Genomic DNA, 26,850 nt, shown 5'->3' with positions numbered 1-26,850 from the left:
TCAACTTTGTGGATGATATAGTTACCCCCTTTGAAATATATACTAGGACAAGTCCTGCTTTCAGTCTCTCAGAGAAAGATACTTTATTATATGCTTCCTAACACCACTGATCTGGGCCATATCATCCCTCTCATTAGTCTCCTTAAACATCACCTGGCCATGCAGAAAAATCACTCTGCATGGAACTAACCAGCTTTGTGCTACAGATGTGTAGCAGAAGAACAGATGGGTCCTGTTCTGGGGAAGGCACATCCAGCAGTATTTATCATTCTTTCTTCAGTACTCACTTTTAAGCTTCACAGCTGTCAAAAGAACATAGAAGTCTGTCCCTTGTGCATGCAATGCATCATAATTCTTCTCCTCACAAGAATCAAGGGTCTTGGGCAGGGTCTCAAGCTCACTCAGCCTTGAACTGGGAAACTGCACTTTTGCATAACTTTTAAGTTAAGCCTATAGAACGACCTTTTAACTACTGAACCCTGGCTTTTGGGACCCAAATGGACCTCTTGGGTTACAGTTTTAGAAGGTGAAAGGGAAAGCTCACAGACAGCGCTATCAGAAACATTTCCCGTGGAATCTTCATTCAGAAGGATGCTTTCAACTGCAAGGATTTCTACAATTTTTTCTCACACCTGTAATTCAATTTGGGTTTCAGGTTTGAATGAACTAAATAATACCAAAGCAAATTACACATGAAACAGGCAGCCAGACTGGAAAATATAATTGGTGAAACTCTCCCAAGCTCCTCTCATCAAAGCTCTTGCCAACCCAAGCTCCACACACTCATGATGCCAAAATGAAATGCCACTAACAATAGACTGCACCAGACCTTCACAGTATGATCATACCTCCTCTTTCCTGCATGCTTTGATTGGCAGTGAAATAACAAAATAGGTTGACAGTAAAATCTCATTAGGATTCAAAATTAACCCACTCATAAAATGAAGCAGTTTACACCTCTTTCAGGGATTGTTTCAGGCTTTCTGCAGACTCAGACACACATAACTATATTAGTCTGCATCCAGTTCACATTTTGAAAGCTAAATTTGGGACCTTGAGGGCCAGCATCTTGGGGCCAGACCTTTGTCTGGAATAGCTTCACTGGTATCAGTAAAGAAGCGGAGAATAAAACTCTTGATTTTTTTTTTTTAATTGAAAGCTTTACTATGGAGCACAAAATGAAGCCCTCAAGGAAGAGTATCTGTCAAATTAAAACAGGATGGTCAAATCCAACTTCTGATTAAAAACACTAAGTTTCACATCAAAAACATGCAAACTCCAGCCCTCTGGGAAAAAAAATCCATCACCCCAATAAATCAGAGATTCTCTTCTTTCTATATGTTTTAAACCAGAGATTGGAATTAATTGGGATGCTTGAGTTGACAGGTCCTAGATTTGCCCATCTGGGGGTTGAGGGCAGGGCACTCTCAGCGGAGGGCTCCCAACTCTGGAATTTAGTCCCCCTCTCAGTCCAAAAGAACCAGAGTTTGTTGAACTTCAAGTCAATTGCAAAGTTTATCTTTTAACACAGGCCATCCTTAAAGGTATTGTTTGAGGGTGGTAGGGAAACTAGTTTGTTTGCATTCACTAACACTGGCTGGATGGCTTATTGTGGTGTTTTTATTGTAAACAAGTTGAGAGATTGATGATAGGCACATCTTATAAAGGAATAAAGCTCCTACTTTTATGAGGTTTTTAATGCAAAAGGATAAATATCGGCCCAGGTTTATTTGAAAGATTCAAGAACATTTTGTCAAACCTGGTCTGAGCATAGTGTTTGTCATGAAACTCCAGAGCAGTGAAGTTTTGTGTTATTTTGCACTTGGTTCAGATAATTTCATACAGCTCAAAATAAAAAGAGTTTAGTCAATTTCCCTGGCTCCAGAAATGTCATACTGATTATGCTCATTGTACTTAGAGAGTGGTCAAACTAACTATGAATGTCCTTGTTTGTGGAGGGAGAATCCAGACTGATTCCCTTTTCTCTACAGAAAACAGATGCATCATTATGATAACTTGATCAGGATGTTACATTACCCTGAAGTCACAGCTACAGAACACACTGGAAGAAACAGTTAGTGAACAGACAAGACTGTCAAATTCTTGGAGTCACCTGCAGACTTAGAGTCAGAGATGGAATCTCCTTTGCAAGGATGATGACTCTTGCCTTTTTACAAATAAATAAATCAAGTATTAAGCTAATGCCTACTAAGATGCTATTTCATTGGCTGGATTAACCACCCACAAACAACTAGAGAGAGGAGCTATGTTATAGTAGATAGCATTTACCCCATTGTGAGCAAGGACACTTGGGTTCTATTCCAATCTCTGTCTTTGAACTACAATTAGCTTCCGTTCCCCCACTGTAAAAGGGATATAATAATATACAATATATATTTACAGGGTATTGTGACGCTTAAGTTAACTGAGATTTATAAAAACACTTTAAAAACCTCACATGAAGGGGGAGAGAGAGAGATATATTAGATGGAGTTTAAGGCCATAATGGATCATTAGATCATCTAGTCTGACCTCCTGCATATCACAGACCATGGAATTTCACACAGTTATCCCTGTACTGAGCCCAACAACTTGTGTTTGACTACAGCATAACTTGGGTTTTTAACATCCTATATAGACACAGAGAGAGAGAATATACTATTTCTGTGCATCTGGCCATGGAGTCACCCAATAACAGGAAAATCAGGCTGTTGAAAAATACGAAGCAATTTCCCTCTGCTGGGTTCCACTTAAAGACAAAAGAACGGTTCAGAGGGAAGGCGACAGAGAAGAGTGCTCAGGTTTCCCCTCTTCACCTTCTGAAGAACTCTGGATGGATGGGGATCTCTCTTTCCATACAGAGAAATTAAAATACACCTTGTGGTCCACATTGTAAAAGTCCAATGTTTGAAGTTGGGGAAGGAGGGGAGGGGACAGGGAAGGGAAATGGTGCTACTATACTCCCAACACTCACTCACCATGTCCAATCCCAGAAAGTTCCTCACTTGGTTAACGATCCAGAGATTATTTAGCTGCTCACTTATCGAGCACAGCAGTGAAGCAAAATAAAATATAGAAACATCAGTACAGTATACAGGCAAGTGCCAGCCTGTATTAGAGGTATTAAGAGTCTACAGAGAAAATCCTGTCATTCCCAAGATCTTCCACACAGTTCAGAGATGAAAATAAATTTGAATTTTAGATTCAGTTGCTAATGAATGAAGACAATTTAGAGAGCTATTTCAAGCTGAGACAAGTTTAAAACAGGTCCTTCTAGTTCTTCCAGGATGAGCTGTTGCGTATGAACCACAAAGCTCCTAGTTACAGGCTTGTTTGAGGCAACACGTAGAATAAAGAAACAGGACAATTCTCGCTACTGAATTCTGCTCAATACCATGTTTTTTTATTTCTCAATGAAGCTACTCCACAGTTTTCTAAAGTGTAACCTTAGGTTTAAATTTCTTGACTTTGAGACTTTTTTTTTTAAAACTGCAACATTCTTTATTTCTCTGCACCACCATCACCACTTAAGTTCTTGATACATATTTACAACCATAATGCACTTAAGCAAGGTTATTTTTTCTGGAAGTCATAAAATGCTCATACTTGCTGTCTGGGCAATTCCAAGAACAGCTCATGCTACAGTTTATGATCTATGGCATCAGGTGGACATCCCAAAAGAGCACTTTATAATTCCAGAAAGGGACAAGCAGGGGAATCCATATAAAAACAGTATAATGGGGAGTAACAAAATATCACAATAGAACTCCCTGTGAATAAATTAGCTACACCCAGGGCTCATCTACACACTACGGCAAAGCACGCCAGAGGGGTGTGATTTGTAAAGCACTCTAACATGTTGGACTCTAACTGCACCATGTAAACTCTGCTGGCACACTCTAAAAGGTCCTTACTTGGTGTAAACAGTCTACTTGGAGCTTGTCTACACTGTGTCGTCTACATTAACGCTAACTAGACAACTTTTAGAGCTAGTGTTCTACAAATCACACCCCTCTAATGCACTTTGCCAGCACAGTGTAGACAAAACTGAAGTAGCCTACAGTTGGCTAAAGCCACTGTGCTAATCCCTTCTGCAGTTACACAAAGTATTCACTTACGAGAAGGATATTTTTACTTCTTTGGATACACTAACTGCCAGCTAAATACACAGGGAAGGGGAAGAAATAATTTTTAAAGAAGAGATGGTGTCTTATCTTTTGTAACAGTGCCACTTTGAATATATGTTGATAAGTACATGGGTACTGTGGAATAGATAACACCTCTTTTTTGCATCATTAGCTATATATGCGCCAATAGAGATGGCTCTAATGTGTATCCAAAGCTGTAATTCACTCTTGAGGCTTTTTTGTTATCATAAAACCAAGAAAGTGACAGCAGTTTGAGCAGTTTATGAACAGTAGCAAATCCCCAAAAAGGAATTCAGTCACACATTTTCTCTTTGAATACTGAACTGAACAGGAAGGATGTACTGGATGGCTAGGAGGACTGGTAACAGAACATGAAACCTCCCATCTCCAGGTCATCAGATGAAACTCAGCCTGGTAACCAAAAGTCTTCTACTTTCTGACAGCTGGTTGGTGATTTATCAGTGCTGAGCTGGTGGTCCCAATCCAAAGCATAATGAAATGATGTAAACATCACAATTCCTTTCCCAACACACACAATTAAGACCATTATTGGCAGCGTCAGAAGATAGGCCAAGAATGTAATGAGGAGAGAGACTATGCTACTCTCCCACATCAACCGTTATTCTCTCCAAGTCAGGAATGAGGCACATTGGCTGTAACTGATGTGTCAGGGCAGGGACCACCTCTCTGTTCTGTGTTTGTACAATGCTCTGATCCCTGACTAAATCCCCTGGGCACTACCATAATAAAAATAATAAATAACAGTAAGAATAATTTTGGGGAAAGCTTGAGCTGTTGTTGCCCATACCCCGTCTGTGTATAAAGGGCCTTATCTGGTTTCCGTTGACTTCAGTCAGCTTTCAGAAACCCCCACCCAAATCAACATACAGTACCAAACACATACTGTATTAGTAGGTATAAGATGTCTCCCCTCCCGCCCCCCTCCCCCATACATACACACAGAATTCTGAAGCTTATTTTGCCTCCCAAATCATTATCTGACATTCTTCCCCTCCTTTTCTCACAGCGTTGTATGTGTGTGCAGGAAGGACGTTGGTATCCGAAGCAGAATCACTGACTGACGCGCCAGTTACCGAACACAAGACTAATGATTTGGGTTGCTGTTGCAAGAGCTCAATGCCCCATTTTTTCTCCTTGAGAGATTATAATGGTATTAGCTTAGACTGAATAGTTCTATTTACAGTGTTGGCCTGACATTCAACACCAATGTACATGAATGTACTGTAAGTACTTACTGCCTTGAGGATTGTGAGAGCCACCCCAACATTGCTTTTATTCACCCTTTTAAAAAATGCCTTACAAGTGCCTCAGTCTCCTTTTACTCTCCTCCACATGCTTAGCACACCCTCCCCAAACCTGTCTGCCAATCCACCTCCATTGCCTAGTGGAGCCACCTACATACATGCCTTACTGGGTTACCATGTGATTGTACTACTGGCACCCTTTCTCCTTGGTCTAAGACCCTCTTGTGTCACATTGAGATCATGCACACTTTGGGGCAGGGAAGATGGCATTACTTGGGTATGTGAGATGCCTAACTCATTTTGGGGGTGCTCAAAATTAATAACTGTCAAGTATTACAGCTATTGTCATTATTTATATTAATAATAAAAAGCATAGTTATACCATTTATTATTATAATTATTGCTATATGTTAATAAATAATAACAACTGGTATTACTATTTCTTCTTTGAACAACCATGTCTCTTCAGCTGAGGCTCTGTCATGCTACTGGGCTAGTCACCAAACAGGCCCTAGCTCTAAGTTAGGACTTATTCCACATTTTTAGGTCACATTAAACTAACCTCTAACTAAAACACATTAGTAGCTTGCGGGGGGGGGGGGGGTGAGGGGAGGTATATATGCACAAGGGAGGTAGCTGTTGCCAGGGTTGGGATGGTGGGTAAAACTGGTATTGGGAGGGAAAGATACATTGAACATGCAGAGGATAACCAATGATGAATTGTGTTGTTATCTGAGGTTTCCTGAATGTTCAGTTCAGTTATGGTTTTTATCCAGTAGAGGACTCCTTAGTAGCAATAAGCATTCTCCCTTTTCCATTAGAGAGTTTCAATCTGACTTACTAGTATTTACACATCCATTATATTGCAAACACAGGCATTTTGCACACACTGATAAACACATACAAAAATTATGCATGTGTGAGTTGAGAGAGAGAGACACACACACACAGAAAGAAAGAAAAATAAGAGGACTTTGTGTATCTTGCTATGCCCTTTCCACAAAACACAAGAATGCATGAAGAATGGTAGTCTGACATCTCTATTATCTGGAATGTTCTCAAAACTCAAGTCTTCAACTCAACAGCAGAAATACACCAACACTTGAGTTGAAAGTATACAGAATACAAATTGCCTGCCTCCTCAACAATACCTTAATATGTCCTACTTCTTGCAGAGACCCTGACTGATCAATACTCACGAGTTATAGCCAGCATTGTTTAACATACCAATTAAAAATATTTTTCTGAAAAATCATATTGTATGGTAACTATTGACTTGCCAGCCCAGGAGGACTCTACGCATTCCATATACACGTTTATACAATGTGCAAATTAAGCATTCTAATGAGTAATACTATAATTCATGTGGTGAGCAGATCTGGGCATTCTTTTGCTATTCAACAACTTTTATTTTCCAGAACAAAATGTAATGACATGTTTCAACTTTGTTAATTATTATTCTGTCAACTGTGTAAATGTAAATAATATATGTCTAATATATGTAATTCCTCCTAACTAGAGCAGTGGTTCTCAGCCTTTTTGTACTGGGATCCTCCCTCTCATCTAGCTAGGATCAAGCCAGGACCTTCTCCCCATTCAGCAGTATTTAAAGGACAGTGTGGTCGTGACCCCCTGACATCTGTTTGTAATCCCCCTTGAGATTGCAACAACCATGGTGAAAATGGAAGAAAACAGCATGTGCAGCAAATGTATTAAATGTTTCTCTAAGAAACTGGACCATAACTGTTTAAATTCCAGCTGCTTAAACTCTGACAGGACCCTATCAAATCAAGCAGATCTGTCAACCCCGTATACCCTTCTGTAACATCTAAAGTTCTCAAAGTTCCTACTGCAATATAAAACTTTTAGATATTGTTTGTTTTGAAAAGAAAAATGGCCTGAGTTTTACGACAGTTAAATCTTTCAGACCCCTAATGTTAATAAATTTGGATCCATAATACTGACTGTGCTCACAATCAGATAATTCTCACTGATATTTTCATCACATTTCAAAGTTTAATACTGCAAATAAAAGCTTTTTAAAAATTCATTTGAAAAATAGCATTTTAAACCAATCAATACTTTGTTTAATCCATACTAAAATCATGCTTAGGTCAGATCCTGGCAAGTTCTACAGCCCTTTTGCAGCACCCTGGTGGCACAAAAGAGCCATGAAGCTGGCACGACTGGTTCACAGAGGATTCCTCCGGCATACGGAATGTACTGAGGATGTGGCCAAGAGAAAAGTAACAGAGTGCTACTGTGCTCTGGTGAGCCCTCACCTGGCCCTTTTGGGGACCAAAACCACCTGTCATACTGTAAAGCAGTATGATTTCTCTAAATTGTGCTGGGAGCAGTATTGACCCCCTAACTGATCCTAAGATCAGAGGAGCACAAAGGCAGTATTAAAACCACTGTTGTTTCCCTCCCTCTTCAGGACCTGCACCAAGCACAGCTTGGCCAGACTCGAGGATCAGCGCCCCTTGTATGCAGAGTTTCACTCTAAGTTTTTTTTTAAACAGCCGAGTTATAAACCATTCCACAACCCCCAGTCACCAAAGGGGGATTGTAACTGAAACACTGACAACAGCTTTTGCTATAGAACAGTTTTAATAGGCCATTGTAGTATTCATTAAGTTGTTAATAATGGATTGTGGCACAAACCAATTTATCAAGGTTCCATTGTAATTAAAATCACTGAATATTTGGGCAATCACAAAACACAGACCTAGCCCTTTGTGCTTCTGAAATTTTACATTTTGATATGAATTCTGACTCTCTCTCCCTGGAGACCAGCAAAGAGTGGGTTGTAGTTGATAGATTTTTAATTGCCATTACATGACTAAAAGGTGTATATTTCAGTTAAAATAAAAAACGGGACACTCAGCAATCCTCCTTGTCCCTTTATTATTCAATGGAAGGTTTTGCTTTTTAATGCTTTTAAACATAGCTGCGTTATTATTGTTAAAAGGATTGCTGAAGAAGGCGTACTATGAAGAAAGTAGCTACAAACAAGATTTCACAGAATCTGGTGTCACCAGGTTCATAGTCAGAGTCCACATAAAAGTTGATAGTTTTGCCACTGACTTCAGTGGAGCCAGGATTTCACTCACAGATTTTAAGGCCAGAAGGGACCATTATGATTATCCAGTCCAATGGGTCCCCATTTTTTTTTTTACTAAAGCAACTGCATTTTCTCTTTCCTGGGGACTCCCCATTACTCCATCTCCCCATGCTATCAAAAAATCTTTTTGCCTAGGTTTTTGGTAACCATAAAATTTTGATAACCATTTCTGTAAGTTGAAATAAAATTTATAAAAAAGCAGCTAAACTTTTTGACATTGTCAACAACTGCGGGTGAAAAAAAGGCAATTTTTTGATCAAGGAACAAAAAAAGTTTTTGTTTGAAAAATTTCCAGTGGCTCTGGATTTAAAATAACCCACATCCTTTGGTACTGATTGGGAAAGTGGAGCCAGCACTGAGGTCGCAAAACGCACAAAACCTACAAGTGGAGATGTGTAAGCTCTTTTCCAGGGAGCTCCTCTCCTCCCAGCATTGCTGAAGGTATCTGCTTTCCCCTTTAATACAAAAAGCAAAGGAGTACTTGTGGCACCTTAGAGACTAACCAATTTATTTGAGCATAAGCTTTCATGAGCTACAGCTCACTTCATTGGATGCATACTGTGGAAAGTGTAGAAGATCTTTTTATATACACACAAAGCATGAAAAAATACCTCCTCCCACCCCACTCTCCTGCTGCTAATAGCTTATCTAAAGTGATCACTCTCCTTATAATGTGTATGATAATCAAGTTGGGCCATTTCCAGCACAGTGTGTGGGGTGGGGGGGTGAGAAAACCTGGATTTGTGCTGGAAATGGCCCAACTTGATTATCATACACATTATAAGGAGAGTGATCACTTTAGATAAGCTATTAGCAGCAGGAGAGTGGGGTGGGAGGAGGTATTTTTTCATGCTTTGTGTGTATATAAAAAGATCTTCATCGGATGCATACTGTGGAAAGTGTAGAAGTGAGCTGTAGCTCACGAAAGCTTATGCTCAAATAAATTGGTTAGTCTCTAAGGTGCCACAAGTACTCCTTTTCTTTTTGTGAATACAGACTAACATGGCTGTTACTCTGAACCCTTTAATATAGAGGCAGTCAGAAGCCTTCATTGACAATTTGCTAAGGGTGAGTACAAAAAAATAGCATAAGCAGGTAGAGACAAAATCAGGGAGGATAAGGCACAAAATGAGTTACACATAGCAAGGGACATAAAGGTAATAATAAGAAGTTCTATAAATATATGTGGAGCAAGTGAAAGACATAGGAAAATGTACGTCTGCTATTTAGTGGGAAATGAGAGCTAATAATGGATGATATCAAGAAGGCTGAGGTGTTTAATAGCTAGTTTGCTTCAATCGTCTCTAAAAAAGTTAGTTGTGACCAGGTACTTAACATGATTAATATTAACAATGCGGGGGAAGGAATAGAAGCCAAAATAGGGGAAAATCAGATTAAAGAATATTTAGATTAATTAGATGTATTCAAATTGGTAGGGCCTGATGAAATTCATCCTGGGGTACTTAAGGAACTAATTGAAGCAATCTCGGAATCTTTGTTAATTATCTTCAAGAATTCATGGAGAATGGAGGAGATCCCACAGGACTGGAGAAGGGCAAACATAGTACCTATCTTTAAAAATGGGAACAAAGAAGACACGGGGAATTATAATCCAGTCACCCTAACTTCAATGCCTAGAAAGATACTGGAACAAGTAAGCACCTAGAAGATAACAAGGTAATAAGTAATAGCCAACATGAATTTGTCAAGAACAAATCACACCAAACCAATCTAATTTCCTTCTTTGTCAGATTTACTGGCCTAGTGGTTGGAGGGAAGCAGTATTCATGATATATCTTGATTGTAGTAAGGCTTTTGACACAATCACACATGACATTCTCATAAGCAAACTAGGGAAATGTGGTCTAGATGAAATTGCTAGGAGGTGGGTGCACAACTGGTTGAAAGAGCACACTAAAAGAGTACTTATCAATGGTTCGCTGTCAAACTGGGCGGATATATCTAGTGGGGTCTAATAGGGGTCCATCACTATTCCATACTTGCATTAATGACTTGAATAATGGAGAGGAGAGTAAACTTATAACATTTACAAATGACACTAAGCCGGGAAGCGCAAACACTTCGGAGGACAAGATTAGAATTCAAAACTACCTTGACAAATTGGAGAACTGGTCTGAAATCAACAAGATGAAATTAAATAAAGACAAGTGGAAAGCATGACACTTAGGAAGGAAAAATCAAATGCACAACTACAAAATGGGGAATAAATGGTTAGGCAGTACTACTGCTGAAAGGGATCTAGGGGGTTATCATGGATCACAAACTGAATATGAGTCGTCAACGTGATGCAGTTGTGAAAAGGGCTATTATTCTGGTGTGTATTAACAGGAGTGCCATCTGTAAGACATGGGAGCTTAATCCACAGCCAAAGAGATTTAGGTTAGATATTAGCAAAAACCTTCAAATTATAAAGGTAGTTAAGTTCTGGAATAGAATTCCAAGGGAGGTTGTGGAATCTCTGTTATTGGTGGTTTTTAAGAACAGGTTAGACAAATACCTGTCTGGGATGATTTGGGTTTACTTGGTCCTGCCTCAGCCTAGGGTGATGAATTAGATCAGTGTTTCTCAACGACCAGTCCGTGGACTGGCGCCGGTCCCTGAGAACTCTCTGACACAGTTTAGGAAGGCAGCAAGCCGGTACCTGGTTTCAAAATGATTGAGAAACACTGTACTAGATGACCTCTGGAAGTCCCTTCTAGCCCTACATTTCTGTTATTGTAATGCCTCCTGCCACTGTTGCTGGTGAGGCATCTTTCCAAACCAAGCCCTAATGTACCACAAACTGGTAAAGCTACAATATAGACTTCTGTTTTCACCAAGGCTGAAGACAAGATGTCCTCTGATGTAGCCACATTCAATTCCATTGTAACTTGGACTTTTGGATGAGCTTCAGTCCACTCTGCATGGACATTTACAATGTCATGGCACTTTCCATAAGATAGAGGTCTGCTCAGGTTGGGAGGGGGACACTCAAAAACTGAGGCTTCTCAAAAAACTATGGAAAATCTGGCATCTTAGTGTTGTTTCAGTCCTTCCGCCTGCCCATGCAAATACACACATGCTAACTAAGTATGTGAGCAATCCTACAGAGTGCAATGGTGAGAGTATACATATCTAATAGCAAACAACCCGAATAACTGTTTGCGGCCAGTGGGTAGCTGAGCAGAGATCATTTTTCTGTGAGCACAGTCCTCATGAAAAATGATGGACTGGCAGCAGTGGAGATAGAAGCCTTCTGACCTCAGGACAGATTTGGTGGCAATGCAAACTTCTCCTGACTGCTCCACCAATGTGCCTCTAGGGCACAGTGGGTGGGTGAGAAAGTAGTTCATTCTCCACACCTATTTTATCCTGGATTTCTTATGAGACCACCATCTAGTATCAATCATGGAAGTATTTTTCATTGTATCTCAGTACTTGGATCTGGCCTGACACCACCAAACTCATTTCTCACACACCAACAATCAACCCTCATCTGGTTACAATTTTGGTCACTACTGACCTAAGGGTGGATTCAAAGCTGTCCTCTCTGAAATCTCCAGCAATTATGGAAATTGACGAAGTCTTCCAAAAACCACGAGGACTTCACTAAAAGTTAAAAAAGAACGTTGCATATGCTAAAGTAAGCACTACTGGCTTGATTCTGAGAGATACTGAGCACCTATAACTGCCAGTAATATTGAATGTGATCTTTTGTGCCATCGGATGCATCCTCTGTAGGGGCATTATATATTGCTCATGCATGAGGATCAATCTGATAATCTAAAACGTCTTTATCATCTTCAAGAGGAAAGATGGTCTTGTTGTTCAGGCAGTCGATGAATATACAGGTTCAATTCCCAGACCTGGCACACACTTCCTGTGTAACTTTGAGCAAGTCACTTAACTTTTCTATGTCCCAGCTCTTCAGCTGAAAAATAGGGATAATTATATTTCCCTACACCATAGGCATGTTGCAAGGATAATTCATGAATGATGATGACGTGCTCAGATACTATGGTATGGGGACCATGTAAGTAGATAGAACTGTTATGATCCTATATGTTTAAAAAGCAAAAAAGTCAGCCAATAATTCATCAATAAATGTGGATTATCTATTATTTCCTTGTAACAAGTTTGCCTAGTGTACACCATCCCCCCATCTAATATAAACAAGTTCATAGGTGTCTAATCCTTCCATCTGCTATCTCCTAAGAACAATATTTACTTTTTAACATCTGCACTGCATTTTCCACAGTTCACACAGATATGGCTCCTGGAATGTACACAGAATTTAGCAAATTTTTAACTAAGTTTTCTTAGTAACCATATAGTTTTCCCCTGACAAGGATGGGATCAGACTTTTTCAGTAGGATTTCCTCTGCTCAACTAATTTCAAGCAGCTCTTGAAGCAAATAGTTCATTAGGTCATAAAAAAGAAAAGCTCATGGGAATTGGTGCAGGAGGGCAAGAAGAAATGAATGTGTGCACAGTAATTAGATTTTCAGATGGTCCCTCTCCCCCAGTGCACATGCGCAACCCCCCCCCCCACAAACACACACATACACCCACACATCTTATCCTTAGTAAACCATTCAGTGGAGCTCTGAGTATTGTTCTCTAAGAATCAGTGTTCCAGAGATTAAAGATGTAATCAGGTCATGATTTCCACAGAAATATATTAAATGATGCCTGTTTTCTTACAGTGCATTATTATACTTTTAAGGCACTGAAAACTGACATAGAGAGCAATATACTCCTCTGCAAGCTTTTAAACATTTAGTGCCAATTTTCCTCAAAATTCAGTTCTCAATGCCACAGGTTTCACCTGGTCTCTCTCTGCTGTTCTGTGGTTGGGGGTGAAAAGCTGGTGGATCTCCACACTTGGGAATTCCCCCTGCTTGAAGGAATCCTTGGGTGGCAGAGACACAGCATAGCCAACTGCGGGGCTGTCTCCTACGCAGCACCTAGCGTAAGGTGTGTTGCATTTGGTTGCGGGGGGACGGGGAATGGACTTGGTTGCAGCATCATTGTACCCTGGCAATTCCCGGATGATGACTAGCCCCTTGTGGGATAGAGCTAGCACAGTGCTCAGCCATAGGGCTGCTCTAACTTATAGTAAGGGCCACACCATCCCTATTACTGACAGCTGAAAATGGCTTCTCTGTGGCACCTCATCCTGGAGATTGCCATCCTCCTTTTATACCCAGAACATGTACAACATAAGTAGAAGTTGTATAAGCTTCCACTATACTTCGATACATCTCCACCCTGGCCTTCAGTTATGGACAATGCATTCAGCATACCTAGTAAGTCCTCGGCCCTCAGCCAGATTGAGACTCAACCACCCAACAAGGGTGCTAAGAAACAAATTCCGGTGATGATTTTGTTACCTGTTCATTAGGACCTGGATTGAGAAGACCACAAGACCCATCAGACAGTAATGACGTTTGGTCACTATCTACCAGGCATGGATTTGACAACCATGAATTATTAATTTTACATTACACTATGCTGCTAGAAAAGTAGGAGACATTTGGAGAAATGGTAAGAGATGTGCATGGCTCTCATGGGCGGCTTCAATCATCCTGATATCTGCTGGGAGAGCAATACAGCGGTGCACAGACAATCCAGGAAGTTTTTGGAAACTGTAGGGGACAATTTCCTGGTGCAAGTGCTGGAGGAACCAACTAGGGGCGGAGCTCTTCTTGACCTGCTGCTCACAAACTGGGAAGAATTAGTAGGGGAAGCAAAAGTGGATGGGAACCTGGGAGGCAGTGACCATGAGATGGTCGAGTTCAGGATCCTGACACAAGGAAGAAAGGAAAGCAGCAGAATACTGACCCTGGACTTCAGAAAAGCAGACTTTGACTCCCTCAGGGAACTGATGGGCAGGATCCCCAGGGAGAATAACATGAGGGGGAAAGGAGTCCAGGAGAGCTGGCTGTATTTTAAAGAATCCTTATTGTGGTTACAGGGACAAACCATCCCGATGCATAGAAAGAACAGCAAATATGGCAGGCGACCAGCTTGGCTCAACAGTGAAATCCTTGCTGATCTTAAACACAAAAAAGAGGCTTACAAGAAGTGGAAGATTGGACAAGTGCCCAGGGATGAGTATATAAATATTGCTCGGGCATGTAGGAATGAAATCAGGAAGGCTAAATCACACATGGAGTTGCAGCTAGCGAGGGATGTTAAGAGTAACAAGAAGGGTTTCTTCAGGTATGTTGGCAACAAGAAGAAAGCCAAGGAAAGTGTGGGCCCCTTACTGGATGATGGAGGCAACCTATTGACAGAGGTTGTGGAAAAAGCTAACGTAATCAATGCTTTTTTTGCCTCTGTCTTCACGAACAAGGTCAGCTCCCAGACTACTGCACTGGGCAGCACAGCATGGGGAGGAGGTGGCCAGCCCTCTGTGAAGGAAGAAGTGGTTCGGGACTATTTAGAAAAACTGGATGTGCACAAGTCCATGGGGCCGGATGCGTTGCATCCGAGAGTGCTAAAGGAATTGGTGGATGTGATTGCAGAGCCATTGGTCATTATCTTTGAAAACTCATAGTGATCTGGGGAAGTCCCGGATGACTGGAAAAAGGCTAATGTAGTGCCAATCTTTAAAAAAGGGAAGAAGAAGGATCCTGGGAACTACAGGCCAGTCAGCCTCACCTCAGTCCCCGGAAAAATCATGGAGCATGTCCTCAAGGAATCAATTCTGAAGCACTCAGAGGAGAGGAAAGTGATCAGGAACAGTCAGCATGGATTCACCAACGGAAAGTCATGCCTTACTAACCTAATTGCCTTCTATGATGAGATAACTAGTTCTGTGGATGAAGGGAAAGCAGTGGACGTGTTATTCCTCGACTTTAGCAAAGCTTTTGACACGGTCTCCCACAGCATTCTTGTCAGCAAGTTAAAGAAGTATGGGCTGGATGGATGCACTACAATGTGGGTAGAAAGTTGGCTAGATTGTCGGGCTCAACGGGTAGTGATCAATGGATCCATGTTTAGCTGGCAGCCGGTATCTAGCGGAGTGCCCCAAGGGTCGGTCCTGGGGCCGGTTTTGTTCAATATCTTCATTAATGATCTGGAGGATGGTGTGGATTGCACCCTCAGCAAGTTTGCGGATGACACTAAACTGGGAGGAGTGGTAGATACGCTGGAGGGTAGGGATAGGATACAGAGGGACCTAGACAAATTGGAGGATTGGGCCAAAAGAAATCTTATGAAGTTCAACAAGGACAAGTGCAGAGTCCTGCACTTAGGAAGGAAGAATCCCATGCACCGCTACAGACTAGGGACCGAATGGCTAGGCAGCAGTTCTGCAGAGAAGGACCTAGCGGTGACAGTGGACGAGAAGCTGGATATCAGTCAACAGTGTGCCCTTGTTGCCAAGAAGGCCAATGGCATTTTGGGGTGCATAAGTAGGGGCATTGCCAGCAGATCGAGGGACGTGATCGTTCCCCTTTATTCGACATTGGTGAGGCCTCATCTGGAGTACTGTGTCCAGTTTTGGGCTCCACGCTACAAGAAGGATGTGGAGAAATTGGAGAGAGTCCAGCGAAGGTCAACAAAAATGATTAGGGGTCTGGAACACATGATTTATGAGGAGAGGCTGAGGGAACTGGGATTGTTTAGTCTACGGAAAAGAAGAATGACGGGGGATTTGATAGCTGCTTTTAACTACCTGAAAGGTGGATCCAAAGAGGATGGATCCAGACTATTCTCAGTGATAGCAGATGACAGGACAAGGAGTAATGGTCTCAAGTTGCAGTGGGGGAGATTTAGGTTGGATATTAGGAAAAACTTTTTCACTAGGAGGGTGGTGAAACACTGGAATGCGTTACCTAGAGAGGTGGTGGAATCCCTTTCCTTAGAAGTTTTTAAGGTCAGGCTTGACAAAGCCCTGGCTGGGATGATTTAGTTGGGATTGGTCCTGCTCTGGGCAGGGGGTTGGACTAGATGACCTCCAGAGGTCCCTTCCAACTCTGATATTCTATGATTCTATGATTTTAGAAATTCATTTCTTCTGACAGGTTTACTTTTGGTTGTAGCTTCTAAGAAACACTCATTTTCAGTTTAAGGCAGTCCTTGTTTCAAAGGCTGATAATCTTTTAAATTTCTCTGTTGTGAGGATTAACTAGTTAATGTTCATAAATCCTTCAGAAACTTAACATTGTTACATATGAGCTAAGTTTCAGAGTTGTTGTTATTACTAGGGATTATGAGTGAAATGCTTGCCTCACTGAAGTCAATGGGAGCTTTGCCCTTGACTTGACTAAGACTTAGATTTCACCTAGATTGTATTTTAAAAGGGAGTCTCATTTTTGAGGACAGGGAAAGGCATATTTTAGACCTCTCAGCTTGATATCCTCTTAAAATAACAGTTTCCCCCCTCTCTCTCTGTATGAATTTCTATTAGTTCATCTTTTAGACCTTTCCACCAATATCCATCTAGAGTTTTACAATTACACTGCAGAAGTAAAGGACTGGGATACATTTCTTGGAAGGCAAATTGTAATGTGGATATGGATAAGCAATATCAAAACACTAAATGAAAAACCATCATGTATTGAGACACCCCACCTACCAAGTCTCTGGATATATATATATATATATCTTGTTATAAGGATGATATTCACCCCTGTGCAAAGGGCCAGTGCAAGGCAGATATACCACTAGAATCCCTCTTAAGTTCTCAAAACAGGTCATAAGGGTCCATAGGTCTTGTGCTGGTCCTTCTACACAAGGATGAATTTCTTCTGACGTAAATATAAGGAAGCAAGTTTCTTATAATAATTTGCATCCTTGCATGATTTAATGTATTGTAATTAAAATTCCCAACATGTGACCCTAAAATGTTTCTATACACAAGCCAATGAGTATGACCATCCAGGACTGAAATTATTTTACTAACCATGGAAAAATAGTATGTAATTAAAATGACATCTGCAGTACTACCTTATGGGATAAGAAAAAGTGACATCCCAGATCTCATATAAATGGCAAACATATTATTAGATCTAAACCTGGCTGTAAAATTACTATCTACCCAGTGCGATTATCTTCAAACATTGTTTCATTTACTGATATAGCACTAGTGAGAACAGGCTGACTTTGCTCATCACGTTATTTTTTAAGTCTTCCTTTCCTTTCCCATTTATTCTTCCTGCATGTTAGTTGCAGGTGGGAGGAAGACGTGTTCCAGCTGAATCACTTTTTGGGGGCACTTAGTTGTTTTACAGTTTGTTCCAAATGATGTTTTTCAGCAAAAATTAAATAAACAAAATTTTAAAATGGAGATGAAGAGGATAAAGACAATGCAACATCTAAGAATGGGGCGATCTAAAGGTTACTCACTGGACAAATGCAGCACCGTGAGTTCTATAACATGGTTCATGGCTATCATCCTTAATACAGAGATGCAAACCAGAGACTACAGGTAAAAACCTGGCCTCACTGACGTCAATGGCAAAACTCCCATTGAATTCAATGGGGCCAGGATTTCATGACAAGTCTTAATATTCAGTGTTCCAGCTGTAGTCTTTGTAGGTCATATTTCCATATTGACATGAAGGGCAGCTACATTCTTCTCCATTTTCTATACAAATTAGCATGAGGCTTTTTGGTTCCTGGAAAGTTATGAATGTTGCCTGTATCTGGCAAAATTTCGTGGCAATCTATTCACAAGTGCCAACATTTTCAGAAGTGCCTAATGATTTTGGGTATGTCTGTTTTTTGGATGACCACTCTGAGACACTTAAAAGACATTGAGGCACCAAACTCCAGAGTCACTTTTCAAAGTCTTGGCCAAGTTCTTGAACAATAAGAACACGGTTACCAACATTTGTAAAAGTTACCATAGGACAATTTTTCAAAGTTGGCAAGAGCCTGGATGGCGGTAGAACTACAGCCAGCTGCAGGTTGTGTGTACAAATAAATAAATAAATAACCACTTCCTTCTAGGTTTCAGAGTAGCAGTCGTGTTAGTCTGTATTCGCAAAAAGAAAAGGAGGACTTGTGGCACCTTAGAGACTAACCCATTTATTTGAGCATAAGTTTTGTGAGCTACAGCTCACTTCATTGGATGCATTCAGTTTTTCACTTCCTTCTAGACCTTCCAGAATTTGCAAATATACCCTGTCCTGCTATCCCTATAAGCTCCCAACTCTGCTCCAGCCCTGCCCTGCTCCCCAACCTCCCGCCCTGCTCCACGAATGAGACTCCGAGCCACTAACACAATACAAATAAATAAATAACCACCTTTCACCTTGCTACTAAACCTTCCAGAATTTGCAAATATACCCTGTCCTGCTATCCCTATAAGCTTGCCGCTGTGCATAAATCTTTGAGCCAACCCTCATCATATCTACAGTTAGATCAATACAGAGTCAGAGAGTCACTCAGGCTGTGGTCTGTGCTGGAAGTGGTGACTCTATAGGCAGATCAGCCACACCGCCTGTAAGCAAAAGCACCTATGTGACAGCCTGAGCCAGCAGCCATGTGCCTCATCAGCATGAACCAGACATGGACACTTGATTGTGGTAGGGCACACCTGAGGATAGAGCAGAGTGAAAACAAAGGATGTGGGGTGGGGCGGGAGAGAGAGAGGCATGCAGAGACAGAGATGGACAGGAGGCTGATAGCTAGGGAGAGAAGAGGGAGAAAGAGGAAGAATGGCCAGAGGAGAAAATAAGGAAAAGGAAAATAAGACAAAAGCATACCAAATATAAGAATATAAGACAGAGTGGGAGCGATAGAGTCAAAAGGAACAGAGCACAAACCAAAATAGAAAATAGCAATATCTCTGAACACTGATCCGTGTTTTAAATGCATCTCTGATATACTGCTGAGTAGGCTGAAATCCATTATTTTCTCAAAGGTGGCATTGCAGATGTGGGGTTAGGCTGTCTGAGAGGGATGATTGGGAGGGCCTGTTGTTCTTGCATATGTCATAATCCCAAGAGTGGGGTAATGGGTCTCAGTGTGATTTGTTTTCCTCCTATTCAATTGATGTCAAACCTGGATACTGGATAGGGCACCTCCTATACTTCACCATTAACAGCTGGCTGGCATGCATGCTCTATCAAACCTTACAGCCAAATCAAGCTATACGGGAATAAGAAGTCTGTTTCCTCTAAAATAGAAATTTTGTTTACATTCCTCATTTCTGTCTATAAATCTAGAATTAAGGGGTCAATGTATTTGTGAGCCTAAAATGGAGAGCCCATGTTAAAGAACAGTCCAAAAGGAAGAAAGCCTGAAGGGCTGTTACATCAGGGACTTTAAGTGCATGTCTATGTTCCAAATGTTTTGCAGATTGAGAACTGAGCTGTTCCTTTATTATAATGCCCAGTGTCTACAGATACTCTACAATGCCATAGTATTAGATAATTAGAATAGTCCCTTGTCTAGGTGAAAAAGGAACAGTCTGCAAAGTGATGGGTGATAGCTGATTTGTGTGAAATAATAAATACCTCTTGGGTCTAGAAGCTGGACTGGAAATCTCCTGAGATCAGGCTCCTTATGAGTAATTTTGTACTTCATTGTTTTAAAGAGGGCAGAAATACAAATCTGCTTTTCCTGTAGTATTTTAGTAGTTCTTCTCTTCTCCCCACCACCCCCTCTGCCATACACACATACAAAGAGGGGCAGAAGCATGTAAAAGTTAGACAAAAAACATCACCAATATTATTTTGAACATTAAAATCAGGTTGAGTTTGTATTTTAGACCAAGGGGTGTGTGAGTTCTGATTTTATCCAAATACACTTGCCCATCCTTACATTTATTACAGAGATGCCTTACCTCATTTGCATCTTGGTGATCTCTCAAGGCAATCATACTTTTAATGGCTTTGATAAAAAATCCATTCATCTCATCACGACTCTTGTTTGGCAAAATCCGGGACAGTGGGATCATTATGAATGGAAATGCAACTGTAAAAGATTATTAAAGAGAACATCGAAGTTGGGTGTAGGAACACTTATCTCCCCCACCCCAACTTTATTTGGGCCCCCATTTAGTAGGCTGTTTTAATTTTATACCACTTATTTCTCTGATTTTATCCCTCTATTACAGACTGATATTGCTTAGCCTCCAACCTATTTTGACATGACTAGGAATCTCTTGTTAGTCACATGCCCTCTAAAGTTTGCCCCAATTTGCAGTTTTGTCCCACAGTACAAAAATTCAGTGCAACTTCATAATGCTGGAGCATCATGGTGAAAGAAAGAGATTTCTTTTCTCCCCTTTCCCCCTCCCCCTCCTCGATAATTAAATCTGAGATTTTTAATCCTACAAACTAGCCTGGCAGGGTATGGAGTGGACCCATGAAACTCTAGATGGATGGTAACCTCTCTCTCATTTCTTGCTTCCTGTCCATGTATAGGAAACTGGTTGCCTACTTTACTCTTTCTACTACACAACCTTTTACAGAAGAGACCAAGGCAGAGGGAACCTGGAAGCAGGATGTCACTAAAATGTAACCAGGGCCCAAGTGTGCACTCCTTCCCCTTAGTGTTTATAATCAGTGACAAGAAATCTGAAGTATTGCACTTCAGTACAACTAAGCTGGCAGGTGAACCCACTAGGCTATCAAACAGCTCCCTGTTTAGCTATCAAAACAGTGCACCATGAGCATCTTCAAGCAGCTTTACCAACACTAACTAATTAACTGTCATAACACTCCTGTGAGATCAGCATGTAAGCCAATAAGCTGTTGTGAATCAAATTGTGTGATGCACTAGTGGCAAGGATAATGCTGAAGACCAGCCTTCTCCATGCAGACACCCCACACGATGCAGAAACTTACTTTCTTTAATGGAGGTCTTGGCTCACTAAGGCCTTATTGATACCTGGCCCACCGAAGTCTATGTAAAAACTTCCATCAATTTCCTAATTATCTAAGTATAGACAAGGCCTTAGTCACATTCAGCCTCAGCTGGACTAGAATTTATGACATAAGGCTTTATATTCCATTACCAGTCCCATAACGCAGTCCCTATTTTTTCACCTCAAAATAAATACATTCTTTTATTGGCCTCCTATACCAGCATTTATCATCTTCATCCTTTACAGACACCAACCAGACAGCTCCTGTTTAAATGATAATTTTAAGGACTTACGATATCAGGACACACTTATCCCCTCACCTCATCCCCTTTCTGTACGATTTTGTTTAGGGGTGGGCTCTTTACTCCTACCAAGTAAGCACAGGGCATCCAAACTGCTCAAGCATGGGGCTTATTAAGAATCTGTCAGCAGTCTATGGGCCACACTTAATTCACATAACATGGATTACATTGCAGTGACTCAGTTTTACTATGAAAGTGAAACCCACAGAGACTACAGGTCCTAGAAGACTTCCATTCACATCAAGGTGAAGCATTGCCTTATGGGATATGTAGTTAGTCAGGAAATATGTTCATAATGAAGATGGGGGTGGATGTGGGCCACATTGTAGAAATCTACTGGGTATATTTGGTGTGTGGGCTGCAGTGTGAATACCTCTAAAACAAAGCCTTCCTGCCTTCCTCTTCACAAGGTTTTGTGACTCAAGAATAATTTTAAAAAACATATATATAAATAAATAGACAAAGATGGGCTATACTTACTTATTAGAATTAGGATGGGCCTAAGCACTGAAAATTCAAAGAACTTTTTGCAGTTCTTAACAAAGGTATCATCAGGATTCTTCTGAGAATCCACGTGGGTACCGAAAGCCACACTAGCAACGACATCCAAGGTGAAGCAGCCGTAACTCCTGCATTGAATTTAAGAACATGACCTCATTAGCTGCTTGTTTGCATCTCCATAGAATCATAGAAATGTAAGACTGGAATGGACCTCCGTAGGTCATCTAGTCAAGTCCCCTGCACTGAGGAAGAACTAAGTACTATCTAGACCAGGGATTGGCAACCTTTGGCACGTGCCCCATCAGGGAAAGTCCCTGGCGGGCTGGGCCGGTTTGTTTACCTGCCGTGTCCGTAGGTTCAGCTGATCACAGCTCCCACTGGCGGCGGTTCGCCGTCCCAGGCCAATGGGGGCTGCGGGAAGAGTGGCCAGCACATCCCTCGGCCCGCACTGCTTCCCGCAGCCCCCATTGGCGTGGAGCAGCGAACCACGGCCAGTGGGAGCTGCGATCAGCCAAACCTGAGGATGCAGCAGGTAAACAAACTGGCCCAGCCTGCCAGGGGCTTACCCTGACAGGCCGCATGCCAAAGGCTGCTGATCCTTGATCTAGACCATCTCTCACAGGTGTTTGTCTAATCTGTTCTTAAAAACCTCCAATGACAGAGATTCCACAGCTTCCCTGGGCAATTTGATTCAGTGTTTAACTACCCTTAAAGTTAGAAAGTTTTCCTAATGTCTAACCTAAATCTCCCATACTACAATTTAAGCCCATTTCTTCTTGTCCTATCTCAGTAGATAAGGAGAACAATTTATCATCCTTTTCTTTATAACAATCTTTTTGGTATTTGAACACTGTTATCATGTTCCCCCCTCAGTCTTCTCTTCTCCAGACTAAACAAAATCAATTTTTTAAATCTTTCCTTGCAGGTCAGATTTTCTAAACCTTTAATCATTTTTATTGCTCTCCTCTGGACTTTCTCCAGTTTATCCACATCTTTCCCAGAGTATGGTGAGCAGAACTAGACACAGAGCTCCTGCTGAGGCCTTATCAGTGCTGAGTAGAGTGGAAGAATTCCTTCTTGAGTCTTGGTTACAACCCTCCTGCTACTACAGCCCATAACGATGTTCGCTTTTTTTCCCCAACAGTATTATACTGTTGATTCATATTTAGTTTAAGGTGCACTATGACCCCCAGATCCTTTTCTGCAGTACTCCTTCCTAGGCAGTCATTTCCCATGTTACATTTGTGCAGCTGATTACTCCTTTCTAAGTATTATACTTTCCATTTGTCCTTATTGAATTTTATCCTATTTATTTCAGACCATTTCTCCAGTTTGTCAAGATTATTTTTAATTATAACCTTGTCCTCCATAGCACTTGCAACCCCTCCCAATTTGGTATTGTCTACGGACTTTATAAGTCTACTCTCTGTGCCATTATCCAAATTATTTGTGAAGATATTGACTAGGACCTGACCCAGGGCAGTTCCCTGCAGGACCCCGCTCAATATGACCTTCCATCTTGACTGTGAACCGTAACTATTCTCTGAGTATGGTTTTCCTACCATTTCTGCACCCAGTTTACAGCAGGTTTGTCTGGGCTACATTTCGCTAGTTTGTTTATGAGAAGGTCATGTTAGCATCAAAAGCCTTACTAAAGTCAAGATATATCATATCTACTGTTTCCTTCCTACCCACAAGGCTTGTTACCCCATGTCAAAGAAGAATATTACGTTGATTTGACGTGATTTGTTCTTGATAAATCCATGCCAACTATTACTTATCACCTTATTATAGTCTAGGGGCTTACAAAATTTATTGTTTGAATATTTGCACCATTATCTTTCTGGGTACTGAAGTCAAGTCAGCTGGTCTATAATTCTGTGGGTTGCCCGTATTCCCCTTCGTATAGATAGGTACTATATTTGCCCTTGTCCAGTTTTCTGGAATCTCTCCCGTCCTCCAGGAGTTCTCAAAGATAATCATTAATGGCTCAGAGATCCCTTCAGACAGTTCCTTAAGTATTCTAGGATTTACTTCATCAAGCCCTGCCAACCTGAAGACATCTAACTTGTCTAAGTAATTCTTAACTTGTTCTCTCAATATCTGCTTCACAAATATTACATTATACCTTTTTCCCTTTGTTTTTTAGATTTGGATCAATTTTCATTAGCTTTGAGTTTCACCTCCAGCAAAGTTTTTCCTTATTCTTCTAACAACAAACAACAAAGGCTAACTGCTATTAATAATAGCAGCCTCCAGCCTCCTCTAAAGTTCATGTGAGAAATTTTAATATTGTTTATATAACCCTTTTGGCCAGGAACTGTACTTCTAAATTATAAAAAGAAAAAAAAGTCTCTTTATAAATGGTTATAAATCAAATGCAATATGTCAGGGGTTCGCAAACAACTATCAAATTATCCACGGTCACAGCCCCCATGTCATCTTATGAAAGACTAGTTTGATTCTGGATATCAGATTCTCTGGTGCTTTGACCATGAAAAAGCTGCCTCTTTAGCTCAAAAAGAGATCCCTATCTGTGAGAATGTTTCTTATAACCCTGCCAATAATTTCTATCCATATATTGTACAGCAGCATTTCTCAAACTGTGGTCAATGGACCACTGGTGGTTTGCACATCAAGAGGGACTGAAGGGAGCCACAAAGGAACACAAGGACATTGCTGAGAAACTAAATTATTTCTTTGCATCAGTCTTCACTGCAGAGAATATTCCGAAGATACCTACCCTGGACCTGCTCTTCCCTGCTAATAAAGATGAGGTAATATCAGAGATTAAGGTGTCAGAAGAAGAGGTACTGGAACAAAATGATAATTTAAAAAGCAACAGATGGTATACCTCCAAGGATTCTGAAGTTCATCTAAAAAATGACAGTGCAGAATTAAAGGGGGTTCAGAGGAGAGGGATGAGAATAATTATGGGCATGGAAAAACTATCATATGAAGAGAGTCTGCAGAGACTGGGATAATTTACCTTAGAGAGGAGATAAGAGAGGATATGATACAAGTATACAAAATAACTATATACTTGTATATGAAATAGTCTAGAGAAGGCAGATTGGGAGCTTCTCTTCTCCCTCTCTCATAAGAACAATGGGACATTCAATTTAATTAAAAGCTGGCAAATTCAAAACTGATAAAAGGAAATATTTTTTCACTTAATTAGACTGTGGAACTCATTGCTACAGGAAGTTATTGAGGCCAATAATTTTGCAAGATGCAAAAAGGAATTGGACATTAATATGGATAACAAGAATAACCAGAGTTATAATAGTTAATGCCAACAAAAATTTTGAAAGGGATATTCAACCTCATACTTCAGGGTTTATGCCAATCTCTGACTATTTAGCGATGAGGATGAGAACTAAAATTTGAGACAAATTATCCTACAACTGCCTATCTTGGGGTTTGTTGCCAGCTTTTGGTGCTGGCACTGTTGGAGACAGGATACTGGACTAGATGGGTCTGATCCAGTATTGCAGTTCCTGCGTTCACATGTTTCTAGTGGACTACAGGGAGTTGACTGGACACAGGCTGATGTATCTCTCCTTTTTGTTTCCAGCTGTTATACTTCATTAAAAGATAGCTACAAATACCTTAGATACTTTCCTAAAATTACTTTTCCAAATAAGCAATTGCTGCCACAGGGATGTTAGGGTATGTCTACACTGCAAAGAAAAACCCCTGGCTCTGCGTCTCGGAGACCAGGTCAATTGACTTGGGCTTCTGAGGTTCGGTTGCAGGGCTAAAAATAGCAGTGTATTTGTTCCTGCTTGGGTTGGAGACCGGGCTCCAAGACCATCAGCCCTCACCAGGTTTCAGAACCAGGGCGCCAGCCCAAGCGGGAACATCTCTGCTGCTATTATTAGCCCTGCAGCTGGAGACCTGTGAGCCCAAGCCTGATTGACCCTGGTTCTGAGACTCAGCACAGTGGTGTTTGATTTGCAGCATAGACATACCTTTAGAGTGAGAATGACTGCAAAGGAGAGGTGTCTCATCAGACACACCCAGCATTAAGCTGTGATCCACCCTCGGAAAAAGACCGAGAACTCCTTTTGTAAAGTAAGTGTGTATTTAGGGGAAGCGTGACTATTCAAGGATTTTGAAAAGGTGATTCTCATTTGTAGTGTGGTGAATGTACCTTTGGATATCAAAAGCCTTGCCAGAATCTGCATACACCTTCAAGTTACTCAGCAGGACATCACATGCTTGGTTTATTAGTGGAGTCATCTGAAAAGGAACACACATGGCATAATAAAAAAACCAATAATTTCCTCTATATTAGTTACATACAGTAGATGGTACAGTGCTCACAAGATCTTCTGTATCAGTGGATGAGTAATTTTTTCTGAGGCAGAAGGAAGCTTGGAGGAAGGGGCAGACAGACACCTCTTGTTTCTCAGGGCTAGTCTACACACTAGAAGTGCTACCGCTGCACCAATGCCGCGCGTCTAGTGAAGATGTTCTATGTCGACAAGAGAGAGCTCTCCCATGAGTATAATAAAACCACCTCCACAAGAGGCGGTAGATATGTCAGTGGGAGAAACTCTCCCGCCAACATCGCTGTCCACACCAGTGCTAAGATCGGTGTGTCATAAAAATAAAGGGAAGGGCAACCACCTTTCTGTATACAGTGCTATAAAATCCCTCCTGGCCAGAGGCAAAA

General features: G+C 41.0%; 1 protein-coding gene and 1 long non-coding RNA gene across 5 annotated transcripts in view; one reads left to right on the top strand and one right to left on the bottom strand.

Moving 5' to 3' along the window:
• TBXAS1 (thromboxane A synthase 1) overlaps window positions 1-26,850 on the bottom strand; it is a 324,038-nt gene that overhangs the window by 100,068 nt on the left and 197,120 nt on the right. For all 4 annotated transcript variants that reach the window (XM_084632610.1, XM_084632611.1, XM_084632609.1 and 1 more), the window contains 3 exons: window positions 26,326-26,414; window positions 22,149-22,297; window positions 20,341-20,471 (listed from right to left, as the gene is read on the bottom strand). In XM_084632610.1, the coding sequence (XP_084488736.1) occupies window positions 20,341-20,471; window positions 22,149-22,297; window positions 26,326-26,414 (369 nt within the window). The remainder of the gene's footprint in view (window positions 1-20,340; window positions 20,472-22,148; window positions 22,298-26,325; window positions 26,415-26,850) is intronic.
• LOC311522992 overlaps window positions 24,805-26,850 on the top strand; it is a 30,617-nt gene continuing 28,571 nt past the window's right edge. The window contains exon 1 of the long non-coding RNA XR_014712232.1: window positions 24,805-24,946. This is a non-coding gene — a long non-coding RNA (uncharacterized lncRNA). The remainder of the gene's footprint in view (window positions 24,947-26,850) is intronic.

Source organism: Lepidochelys olivacea (assembly GCF_965140295.1).
Source record: "Lepidochelys olivacea isolate rLepOli2 genome assembly, chromosome: 1".
Taxonomy (NCBI): domain Eukaryota; kingdom Metazoa; phylum Chordata; order Testudines; family Cheloniidae; genus Lepidochelys; species Lepidochelys olivacea.
This window is presented reverse-complemented; position numbering and strand designations above follow the sequence as displayed.